General features: G+C 43.2%; 1 protein-coding gene and 1 long non-coding RNA gene across 3 annotated transcripts; one reads left to right on the forward strand and one right to left on the reverse strand.

The window, feature by feature from the left end:
- Positions 1-730: 730 nt before the first annotated feature.
- Positions 731-6,087, reverse strand: nr2f2 (nuclear receptor subfamily 2, group F, member 2). 2 transcript variants are annotated; one of them, XM_088298617.1, is made up of 3 exons: positions 4,864-6,087; positions 3,806-4,351; positions 731-2,296 (listed from the first exon to the last, which is right to left on the reverse strand). In XM_088298617.1, exons 1-3 carry the CDS (start codon positions 5,321-5,323, stop codon positions 2,022-2,024), a joined length of 1,281 nt encoding a protein of 426 aa, XP_088154743.1. In that variant the 5' UTR covers positions 5,324-6,087; the 3' UTR covers positions 731-2,021. The 2 variants fall into 2 exon arrangements, with proteins under 2 accessions (XP_088154743.1, XP_088154744.1); XM_088298618.1 differs by having other exon boundaries at positions 3,806-4,333; positions 4,864-6,086.
- Positions 6,088-7,537: 1,450 nt separating this feature from the next.
- On the forward strand, positions 7,538-11,881 carry LOC148335225 (uncharacterized). The gene is made up of 2 exons (XR_015844169.1): positions 7,538-7,838; positions 9,594-11,881. It is a non-coding gene; the product is annotated as an uncharacterized LOC148335225 (long non-coding RNA).
- The last annotated feature ends 333 nt before the right edge of the window (positions 11,882-12,214 follow it).

The raw sequence follows: 12,214 nt of genomic DNA on the forward strand, positions 1-12,214 counted from the left end.
CCACCACATCCACCACAAAGAAGTGAGAGAAGGGAAAAAAAGCCATGAAAAGATATCAAATTCATAAATTATAATTTAATACCAAGAACAAATTTACAGCAGAATGCTCGTTGTACAATAAGCTAACACAAAACAAACAAACAAACAAACGAACGAACGAACGAGAATCGTGTTCAACTATTAGAAACTTTCACGCGCACACCCACTCACGCACACACTCACAGGTATCACTTGCAATGAATTCATCATCATGATCATTATTTAAAAAAAAGTAGCTATACGTTATCAATACCCTGCAGTCATATATTTTTTTTATATATTTATATAAAAAAATGGTGGGTTCATAATTACAATCATGTATCATTCTCTGGTCCACATGTGTGCGCGCGTGTGTGTGTGCGTGTGTGTGTGTACAGTGAGCGTGTGTGTGCGTGTGTTTGAGATCCCGTTTTTTGCAAGTAATCATATTTGTCTGTAATTGTAGACTCTAAACAATTGGATAAAAAGATTTTTATCACACACTCACACGCACGCACGCACATACACACACAGTTACACGTCAAACACCCCCTAAAAATCTGTTCACCCTGTTTCTAAGTCCTCATATGATGATGAACTTTCACTTATTTGTGTCTTTTTTAATGTGTGTGTGTGTGTGTGGTGTGTCTTTAAATACAAGGGCTCGCGTGTTGTGAACGCACAGATTATATCTATAGAGACCCCCTCCCGCCCTCGAATCCCCCACCCCCTCAATAAAAAGAAAGAACATTTACATTTATATAGCAAATAGGGTAAAATAGGTTAGCGACCTGTGGCCATGCATTCACAGTCTAAATATACATGAAACCAAAACAAAACAAGAAAAAGGAAACAAAATCAAATAAAACGTGGTTGTAATAATAATAATAATTAATTAATAATAATATGTATGTACAGAACTCGTCAGTGCTACTGAGCCGAGCTGAGTCCGACACTCCGTTGGAAAGACGAGCAAAAATGATGGCAACCACACATTTGCTCTGGGCCACACAGAGCTGGTAGAAAAGAAACAAGTTGACCTATATTTACAACAATACTGCCTCACATCGGCATACTTGCACGGCCGATCCACTCATCTTAAGGGTGCACGTCGGGGAGAAAACAAACCATTTCCCCCCAACTTCATGCACGTTGTGGAGAAATCGCGTCATGCTTGTCAGGCACTTAATTCGGACAAAAGGGGAGGGTTTGTTTTGTTTAGTCATGTAATACTGCTATTAAACACCAAATCATCTTGGCTTTTAAACTTGGATGCCCCCCCCAGGAATCACAATCCATCGATGTGATATTCTAAACTAAAAGAGTTTAAGGCTGCCAATTGTTCAACGAGGACAAATATTGCAAACTATTATTAGTGGCTCGTTAATTGGTTGGGAACGTAAGTGCGCTTGCAAGCATGAAGCTTCTACAGATGACAAAAAAAAAAGTCTAGAACAACTCCTATTGCTGTGGTTTTAATTCCTCTCTTGTTTTCTTTCTTTTGTTTGTACACATTATTCTCCACAAGAATGGAAAATAACACAACCACCAGTCACATATTAAGCCGGTTTAGAACCAACAAAAAATGAAAGAGGAAAGTACAAAACACACGCACGCACACACAGCTATACATTTGGACACATGGACACAAGTGAATAAAAAGAAAATTCCCTTCCTTTTTTTGAAACAAAAATGCACTTAATACTTAAAATCTCCTCAACTTAATCCCATTTCTTCCTTTTTTTGTTGCTGCTTTCATTAAAATAAAAATAAAAAACACTTTTCAGTTCATTCAGCCAGTAAGTGTCTTTTTTTGGAGTGGAAGGAGGGAGGGAGGGAATAATTCACAGTTTTTTGTCCTTCCAATATTCCTTCAGAGCAAAAAAAATAATAAGAGAAGAGAAGCAGCTAAAATCATTGAATAGTCACTTCCATCCAGCAGCCCCTCCCTCACAACACACACACAACAACACCACCATCCTAATCATCAGCTTGTGTCTTCTTTACTGAATGGACATGTAAGGCCAGTTAAAGCTGCTCCCCGACAGCAACATGTCCCTGATGAGCGTTTCGATGGGGGTCTTACCTACCAGGCGGACGAAAAACAACTGTTCAATGACCGACGACGATACGGTGCGCAGCGACGGCAGGCGCAGCAGCAGCTTGCCGAAGCGGGTGGGCTGGTTGGGGTACTGGCTGCGCACGTACTCCTCCAGGGCGCACTGGGACTTCTCCTGCAGGCTCTCCACGTGGGCCACGTCCGACAGGCCGCACGCGTCTGGGGTGGGGGTAGGTGGGGTGTTTGGGAGAAGGGGGGGGGCATGGGGCAAAAAACAAACAAACTCAATTTTCAATGCAATATGCATGGTTGATGCGTTCGAGTGAGGTGCAAGACGAAGAGGGGATGCGAGGGGGGGGGGGGTGCTGGTCCGACCTTTAGGGAAGCCCCTCACCCCCACCCACCACTCCTCACTCCACGTTGAGCCCACCATCAGTGGGGGACCCAGTTTACAATCAACTCGTGTTTATTTGTGGTGGATTTATGGCAAGAAATGTCATTTTATCTAGCTTGACTTTACAAAAGAGTGGATAATGAGTCTATAAAAATATAATAATGTCCACCCAGAACTTTATACAGCGCTCGTCCAATCACAGGGCATTAGTTATTGTTTTTTTTTTTTTTTTTTTTAGTACACTTTCTAATAAGAGCCGTTCCATACAATGTATATCAAATATATGGGATATACATGAACTCCATCTCACCCAATATGGTGACAATAAAGTGCATAGAAAATTATTGGATATTATAGATTATAGGAAACAAATGCATAACCCAGTTCCTTCTAATTTTCTTTATGTTTGTGCCAAACAATCTAATCTGTCTAATTAAGACTGATGTCATATACAAACAATATCTAAAGTTTTTATTGTGCAACAAATTTATTATCCAGTTGTTATTTTCGCATATGATTACTAAACCCCATTCATATATTGTTTTAGAGAATTTATAGATGTGTTATATATATATATTTAAATTGTAGCTAAAATTGGAATTGCCCAAGAAATTACTTTTATTTTGTATAAGTTTATACTTTTTGGTGTTGCACCAGTTAGTATGTTTGTAGTTTTTAGGAATATGTTTCGGAACAAGAATCAATTCCCTTTATAGTATTTCATTCCGCAACGAAGTGACTTTTATTTTGTTTGAGTTGTACAATTACCCAAGAGAGCACATGAATTGTTGTGTATGATGTATATCAGTATCTTTACATTAAAACTACTTATTTTAATTTTGGCAACACGCACAATTAGCCTACCCAAGTTTTGTGGGTGTGGGTGTTTTTTAGGAATACAATTCCCAAATAGAAGTGAGAACATAATACTTCGACAACGTTACTACATGTTACATGTTTGTTATTGTTGTGGAGAAGTACAATTATCAAAAGGAAGTGAGAGCCCCTCCATGTATTTTTATACATTATTAACATGCATGGCGCCAAATGAGAAAACATTAGCATTAAAACTTAACCCCCCCCCCCCCCAACACCCTGTGCAATATTAGGTTTGTCTTTCTCTGTCTCAATCATTCTGGTACCCCCTCCCCCCAGTCTGTCTGAGTCCCCCACTAAACGCCAACACACGCACACACAGAAACACACACACGCACGCACACACACATCATTTATATCTGTCAGCAGCCCCAAACAAGACTTGAGGTGACAAATGGCGGAGTAGCACAGCAAGAAACGTGCAATGATTGCGCTCCACGAGTGCGTCTGGTCCTCACCTGTGGTGAAGAGCACGATGGCCTTCAGGCAGCTGTACTCGGCCGAGTCGACGTGCAGCGCCTTGAGCTTCTCCACCTGCTCCTGGAAGATCCGAATGTGGTCCATGAAGGCCACCACGCGGTCCGCAGACATGGGCGAGGCGTGCAGGCCGGCCGCGGCCAGCAGCGGAGCCACATGCAGCGGCATGGAGCACTGCGCCGCGTTGAGCACGAACAGCTCGCTCCACGTCAGCCGCAGCAGGGCCACCTGGTCGGTGATCTGCAGGTCCGGGAAGAAGGGGATATTCCGGGCCCACTCCACGGCGCTGAAGAGCATGCGCGCCGCCAGTTCGCAAATGTTCTCGATGCCCATGATGTTGTTGGGCTGCATGCACTGGCTGCCGTAGCGGGACGTCGGGTAGGGCTCCGCGCGCAGCAGCAGCGAGATATATCCCGAGAGGTACGAGTGGCAGTGCAGCGGGTCCCCGTTGGTCAGCGCGAACTGGCCGTGGTGCGGCTGCGTGGGCGGCACCCGTCCCCTTTGCACGGCTGCAGTAAAAAGAGAGACTACAGATATTGAAGCCTGAATTCTGCACGTCAAGCACCGGCCAAGCGGTGAACGCCAACTGCTTAGTGGCTTGCAAAATGGCAGCAGTAACACACATACACGCAACTGCGAAGGCTGCACAAAGGCGTCGCGTGTGGAACCCTTAACACACAAGATTTCATTTTGCAATAATACTCCACGCACACTCGGTAAACAATAGACCTCGAGTGGACGTGGACGCGCCGCGAGAGAGCCTTCATATTTTTTTTAATCAGCATATAGCTACACATAATCGGTGTCCACTGTTAAATTTGCTCGTTTAAGGTGAGAATATGAGCAAAAAAAGAAAATAAATTAAAATATATCTTAAAAAAAGATTCAGCGACGCTCCCCCGACTGGAGCGCCGGCACAAGGCGGCACTGAAGCACGCTCCGGCCGGCCACCTCGCGAGGGAGCACCCGCTACATCACGCACACACTCCGATTGCAACACAAAGCAAAAAAATGTGAGATAAACAAAAAGTCCCAATACCTTCCCGTCTCATGCCGACCTTGAGGCATTTTTTGAGGCGGCAGTACTGGCACTGGTTGCGGTGGTGCTGGTCGATGGGACAATTCCGGTTGGCCCGGCATGTGTACGTCAGGTTCCGCCGCACGCTGCGCTTGAAGAAGCTCTTACAGCCCTCGCAGGTGAACTGGCCGTAGTGCTTGCCGCTCGACTTGTCCCCGCACACCACGCACTCGATGTGCTGCGGCTGCTTGTCGGCTTGTTGTTGCGCGCCTTGGCCGCCGCCGCCGGGCGCCGACTGCCCGTTGTTGGGGCCGCCTTGCGCAGGGGTCTGCGGGGTCGGGGGCGCCACCTGCGCGGCCGTCAGCCCCAGTTGGCCCGGCTGCGCGTTGCCCAGCGCCAGCCCGCCTTGGGTCTGCGAGGAGAGGGCGCCCTGGGTGTCCGCCACGTCGTCCTGGGAGCCTCTCCACACTACCATTGCCATATCTGCCTCTCAGTCAACGGGGGGGAAACTTTTTGCTCGGCCGTTTTGTCTCTCGTTTGACCTTTTCGGGGGGTTGTCGTTCCACGCGCTGACCGGGGTTGTGGTGGTGGGGAATGTCACCACAGGCGAGGCGCCGTGCTCGACGCTCCGCTCCGGGAATGAGTCGACTCGACAACGACGAGGAGGAGGAGGCGGAGGCAGAAGGCGACGACGGGGAGGAGGCTGCTTCTCACCAGCGAGGCCGAGTCAAGGGGGCTCCTACTGCCAGCCATCCAGCACCCCCGTCGGCGGGGAAGGTGGGCCGAGTGCCGGGACGAGAGCGAGCAAGCAGCATGGACCGGCTTGGCTTTTTGGAGGGTGGAAGAGGAGGAGAAGGAGGAGGAGGAGGAGGAGGAAGGAGGGTAGGAAAGGGGGGGCGAGGATGGAGAAGACCGGCGGTCGAATGGGGACCAACAAGCTCCGGTTGCGAGTCTGGAAGAATTCTCTCCACTTGAAAAAAGGAAAAAAAATCGCTTCTTGCGCCAGCAAATGTTGGAGATCTCCGCCTTTTAAAATCCTCCTCGCATCTTCTTCTTGTTCTCTTCCGTGTGGTGAAAATATGATTAGAATGTGGTTGAAAAAGGCAAATCAAAGTGTGGAAATATGTTAAAAAGGCGGTCGGGGAGGTTTTTGGTTTAAGAGGAGCACGGCTGGCAGAATGCTTTCTCTCTGATCAGCTCGCTGAGCTTCTCTATATAGTGAACTTTGACACGACTGCTGCAACTTAGCACACGTTGCCATGGCGACGCGCTGCCATATAAGGCAGGCGGAGTGTGTGTAAGACCGCCCCCCTCACTCCCTATTGGCTGCCGAGCCGCGGCTGTGCCACTTGGTGCGGAGCCAAGACGCGGCCGAGGTCGAGCCAGGGCCGCCGGGTCCTAAAAAGAGGAGTGTTTCCAGGAAGAAGGAGCGATGGTGGTGGAGGTGTTGGTGGCGGTGGTGGGGGAGTACTTTCTTGTCAGCCATACCGTACTTGAAAAATATGTCTCACACTGTCTTGAATATCAAAATTAAACACGAATAAAGCAACCGTTGCCCTTTAACTTAATCTCCTTTTGAACAACATGAATGAGTAGTGAAAGGGTAAAAGATGACTGTTAGGATGTACATAATTCATTTTAAAATATTGAAAACTGCATGACAAAAACATTTGTAATATATAAAGTAAATAGAATAAATATTACAATTACTATTCATACGCACACACACACTCACACTAACACGTGAACACATGCATTTCGTACGCACACGCGCGCTCACGATAAAGTTGTCTAAAGGCATACAATAAATAAATAAATATATCATTTGAAAAAACAAGAAAATGATTTTACCCAATATCACAATCACACATACAATTTTATACATAAAACAAAAAGGAAATGGAAATATAAATAGAAATAAAATCATTGATAAGAGGAATTGCTGTAATGTCCAATTCAATAGCCTCCACGATTTTGTTCAAAAGGGCAAACAAAAACGTAAATGAAATGCATTCATTAAAAAATTACAAAAAAACTGAAATCTATAAAACAATAAAACAAATAATATGTATATGCCCCTTGTATTGACTGGCGAACAGACGCCAATTAAGCGGTAATATTTGGTTCAGCTCCGCGCAAAGCTGAATAGGATAAGCGATCCAGAAAGTGGAAAGAAGGATGGATGCAAAATAAAAGCGCTCTCTAATATTCCAATCGCACACCCACTTCAGCTCAATGCGACTCATATGGACATGTTGAAATATATGCAGACAATGTTACTGCTATTGTACATTACAACCCAATTGCACAGGTGTTACATTTTTTTTTTAAAAGTCAAAATCTGGGGTCTTAAATGTGTCTGAAAATTTTCACAATCTAAGAATAAATCATATTAGAATTATAAACCCAAAGATGGCACTTTGAGTGAAAAAAATGTCCACAAAGCTGTTGTTGTTGTCATCAATAAAGTCCCCCCCCCCAATATTATTATTAAAAGCCAGGCTATGACCCCATTCATGACCACAGGCTGTGACACTTGAACTCAGTGTGAGCGCGAGTGTGTGTCTGTGTGTGAGATTGTCTGCTCCACGCATTGTGGTCCCAGCACAGTGTATGGCTGCCCCCTAGCGTCTGAAAGTATACTGCATACATGCACGCCCGCCCAGCGTTCTTTCATTGCCGTCTTGATCGCAAAGAGCGCGCTTCGTGCAACTCCGGGAATGTTGACGCTCCACATGCTGCCTGCCTGCGTTCAGTCGACGGCTCGCCGCAGCCTCGGACCAACTCTACTCAGCGATCACACTGACTGTTGGCCAAGATGGATTTACTCGACCACATTTCTAAACCGTTTGAGGGCTGTTTTTTTATTCAACAAAATTAAATCTTCTGATTAGCGTGATTTTGGTGCTTTTATTTACAGATTCTGCACAAACGGAGCATCTGTAAATAAAAGAAACACTTCTAAAAATGTCGGACACAGCCTCGCTCGAATTTTGGTAAGTATACACTTTTGCACACTTTATGAGGATACATTGGCAATAGAACTGCTATATGATATTAAAAGCAATAGATTGGAATTATATCTGTATTGAAAGTAAATAACGGCCGCAGGATTTATTTATAGATAAATTTTGCTTTATCGATAAAGCTTGCATTTTTGCATGCATTTCCCGTTCACCTTAAATTATAGGCAAACTCATTTTTAATAGTGATTATGTTGTTGTTACGGCAGCACACCTACCAAATGCATACGCTGCTGACTCGTCCGTGGCGGGGTGCATCTTCTCTGCCCTTTAAAATCTTTAATTTAGTCTTGGAGTGAGAGTCAATCGGGCTTCTTCTCCCCACACGAAAAAGAGAAAGAACGAAAGAAAAAAAAGAGACAGAATAATTGAAGGTTTAAAAAAAGAAGAAAGAACTCGTCGTTTATTGCAAAACAATCATGTCTGGGCGTGCCAAAACTTTGCAGAGAGCTCAGAAGAAACTCATTTGGAAATTGCATGAAGTCAACTTCAAAGTCTTGTCAAGAATTAGGAGGACGACGAAGTCTAAATACATTCCCAGCGCCTTTTCTCTCCTTCATACAGCGTGCAAGCTGCAGAAAAAACTGCTTTGTGTGGGATGCAGTGAGCAGAGAGGGAGGGGGTGTTGGTGGGAGGAGGGGGGAGGGAGTGAGAGGGGCGGGGGTGGTGTGTGTGTTAGGGGGGGGCACCTGTCCATATACAATCTGTACGTATGGAAAGCATGCATTATGGCATATTTGACCACTTCTAGCTCATTTAAGCATGCACAGATACGCACGATTAACACAACTGAGGCCGTTTAATTGACTTCTTGGTATATCATAAACCGCCCACAGGAAAAGCTAGGGGCAATAAAATGTCATTTATGCTTTATCATAAATATATATATTTTTAAAATTCTTATATTATCATATTATTTGCTGCAAACTATATAACATACGATTCAGAGTAATCTTAGATTAATTTCTTATTAATTTTGACGCTATAAAAATGATTAACAATTAATTGGTTTGGCGTGCGAAATAACGTTTCATCCGTTTGAAATGAGCTGGATTTTCTAAAAAAATAATTTATTGAATGCCAATTAATTTGTTGTATTTTATTTAATGCATTTCCTTGCGGGTTCTAATAGTTTACTGTGTGTGATTAGCAGTTGTTCTCCCATCAAGCGGCATGATGCACGCACTGCTGCCACTACGACGTGATGCGCGTGCGTGCACAACAATCGATTAAGACGAGGATGTCGCCGTGCACTTTATATTTACTGATCACACACATCCACTGTAATGATTTTCTCATGTTTGTAGAACAAAGCTCACGCACGCGCGCGCCAAAGCACGGGAGCTGACGCGTTGATTGACAGGTCAATACAGAAAATAAATATCGTAGAAGTATATGTACGAAACAATCAAAAGTGCAAGACTGATTTTGGAAAAAAATAGAAATATATTTAGAGATACCCAGTGAGGGATTATAATCGATAATATTGTCTATGAATAAATAAATAAATAAATTAATTAATACAAATACTTTGTATTAGAAGTAAAAAAAATAAATACAAATTCACACTCGCTCATTTTCCCCTAAAAGTGGAAAACCTAAAGGGTCATCATCCATCACATAAGACATCACCTTCCCGTCATACAAAGACAAAAAAGGGGGCGGAGATGGTGGTGGTTCTTCGGCGAAGGAGGAGAGGGGGGGGGCTTTAATGTTATCTGTGCGCAGATAGCGGACCAGTGACCCCGGGGGTCCGCAAAGTTCCCGGCCTGATTAACCTCGGCAGAGCCGCGCAGGAGCAAAGGTTAACAGGCCTAATCAACTTCAAGAGTGCGAGTCAGAGTCAGATCATCAACCGGGACACTGAAAAAGACACACACAGGTAAAGACATTCATGCAAGTATTGTTATTATCGTATTTTTGTTTTTAATTCAGATTACTCGCAATACAACCGTATTACTTTGAACTCTCCTTAAACCCACCAAATGACATTTTTAAATCATGTTTATGTAATTTTTCTCTCTATACTATGCACCTACATATGACTATAACTATATGTAAAACGTCATATTCAACCCGAGTTGCTTTAATAAGGGCGATATAAAATGTTATTTTTCTGGATATTATGCCACGTTTTGCAGCGTTTGTGATGACTATGATTTGAATGCTAAAAATATATTTTAATAATTTTTGCACATTTATTGTGTGTTATAGTTTGCCCATTCTGAATATGTTGTATTTATTATGAAGTACTACAAATGTTTATTGCCATTAACAAAGTAGGTTAAATGAAACAGCATCTTTTTAAAGGCAGAATTAATGTATTAGACATATTGGGTCATGTTGTGGCTTGCGCTCACCGTCATATATTTCATTAGGCTGGTTTCATTGTTTAATGGTTTTGGTGGTGACATCTGAAGTATAGTGTGTGTGTCACATGTGCAATCGCGCGTGCAAAAATAAGCAAAGTGTGTGCGTGTGTTGTGGCTCCATTGATAAAGTTGTGTTCCCTCACTCGTGGCCGCATGCATGCACGTGTGCCTTCAGAGTCCACATTGGCCAGTGACAGATGACGATGGCAATTTGCACAGATAGAGATCAATTTGTCTCAATGATCACTCTTTAGGCCCACTGCCAGCCTGCTTGTTGGAATCTGCAGCTCCAACGCTGAGTACACACAAGCGTGGGGTGGGGTGGTTGTGACAAAGGAGAGCTGTAAAAGCAGTGGTGGGACGTAATCATGTCCAAATACTTTGTTGATGAACTTAAGTAGATTTCGCAAGGTCCTGTACTTTACATGAGGATTTATTACTTATGCTTTTTTTTTGTGTGTGTACCTTTCTTGAAGTAAAAGAGCGGGGGATAGTGGGTGGGTGGTTAGCACAGTTCACAATTCTGAGCTTGTGGGTTTGAATCCAGACTCTGGCCTTCCTGTGAGGCGTTTGCACATTTTCCAGGGTACACCAGCTTCCTCCAACATTCCCAAAACAAACATTAGTGTAATTGAAGACCCTCAATTCCCTGTGATTAGTTGGTGACCAGTCCAGGGTCTACATTGCCACTCACTCAAAGTCAGCTGAAATTGGCACCAGCACACCCGCCACCCTCGTGAGGAGAAATGGGATGGACGGATGAAGTCAAGGAGCTCAATCAATAATTCCACCGTCTTTTTTATTATTTTCTTTTAACAACTGCATTTTTGCTTACTGTAAGTACATTGTGTAAATATTTTTGCCACCACTGCAGTATAGGCAGAACCCGAAGAGAATAGTTGCTGCAGCTGGAGTGCCCTTGGGTCGAGCTGTGTGCACATTTCTTTTTCTTCCGAGGTGTCCGTTGTCCAGCAGACGGCGTATTAAATGACACAAACACGGGTTGTCTTGTTGTTTTTCTCTACCGGGAGAGCAGGAATACAGCATAGCCTTTTCAATATTTAGTTTACTGACTAAATACAAGAGTTGAAAGCGTCCCAAAAATATGTCTTCACAAGGACAGATGCTGAGTTTGAAGGAGGTCTTGCTGTAACCACAACAATACAAGCAATACAAATTTGTGCGCGCAGACATATTTTGATAATGTTATGGCCCCTGAGTGTATTTGAGAATGAAGTTGTCATCCCAGCGACAGAGAACCTCACAATATACTGCCCTATACTCATAGAGTGAAACCTTTGTGACACTTTTCAGATGAATTTGTGACATTTTTTTGTTGACATATTGTATGTAATTTTTTTGGGATAGGATATATTAGATTTTTTTCAGATTTTTGTCATGTCTACATTTTAAAATTTATGTATTTGTTTTATGTATATTAGTTTATTTTTCTGATGAGCTACTTTTCACCAATTATTTTGTGTGTATTTTTGTATCTATTTTCTTTCTTTCTTTTTTTTTTTTTTTATTAGCTCCATGGCATTTTCAAAGTCATTATCACACTTTTAGTGCATTTCAAAAATAATGAGTGAAGCATCTTAGATGATGTGGATGGCAGAAATAAAAAATAATTTTAAACAAAAACCCTGTCTGTCATTCCTGCAAATACTGCATCTACTTCATATGTGCTCAAAGTGTGTTTTACAATTCAAGAAAAGGATGTGTGAAATCTGTCCTACTCGATGCACCACAAAGATTTGAGTCACAATTTTGGTTACTAACTACATTTTAAGGGCTTCGTATTGTCACTGTAAAGTGTGTTTCACAGATAGACGTGTCGCCAAGAAGTGAAGGTAACCTGAAGATGGAGAGCACAGCTTTTCCTGAAAAGGGAAGAAAAGAAACGCGACTTCTTTGGAGGCTACATAGAAGCTACAGAACAACATGACGCAAGAAGACTCGTTAGCTGTAGATTAA

This window comes from Idiotropiscis lumnitzeri, chromosome 6 (assembly GCF_059441095.1).
Source record: "Idiotropiscis lumnitzeri isolate Australia: NSW breed Sydney's pygmy pipehorse chromosome 6, RoL_Ilum_1.0, whole genome shotgun sequence".
NCBI classification, from domain to species: Eukaryota; Metazoa; Chordata; class Actinopteri; order Syngnathiformes; family Syngnathidae; genus Idiotropiscis; species Idiotropiscis lumnitzeri.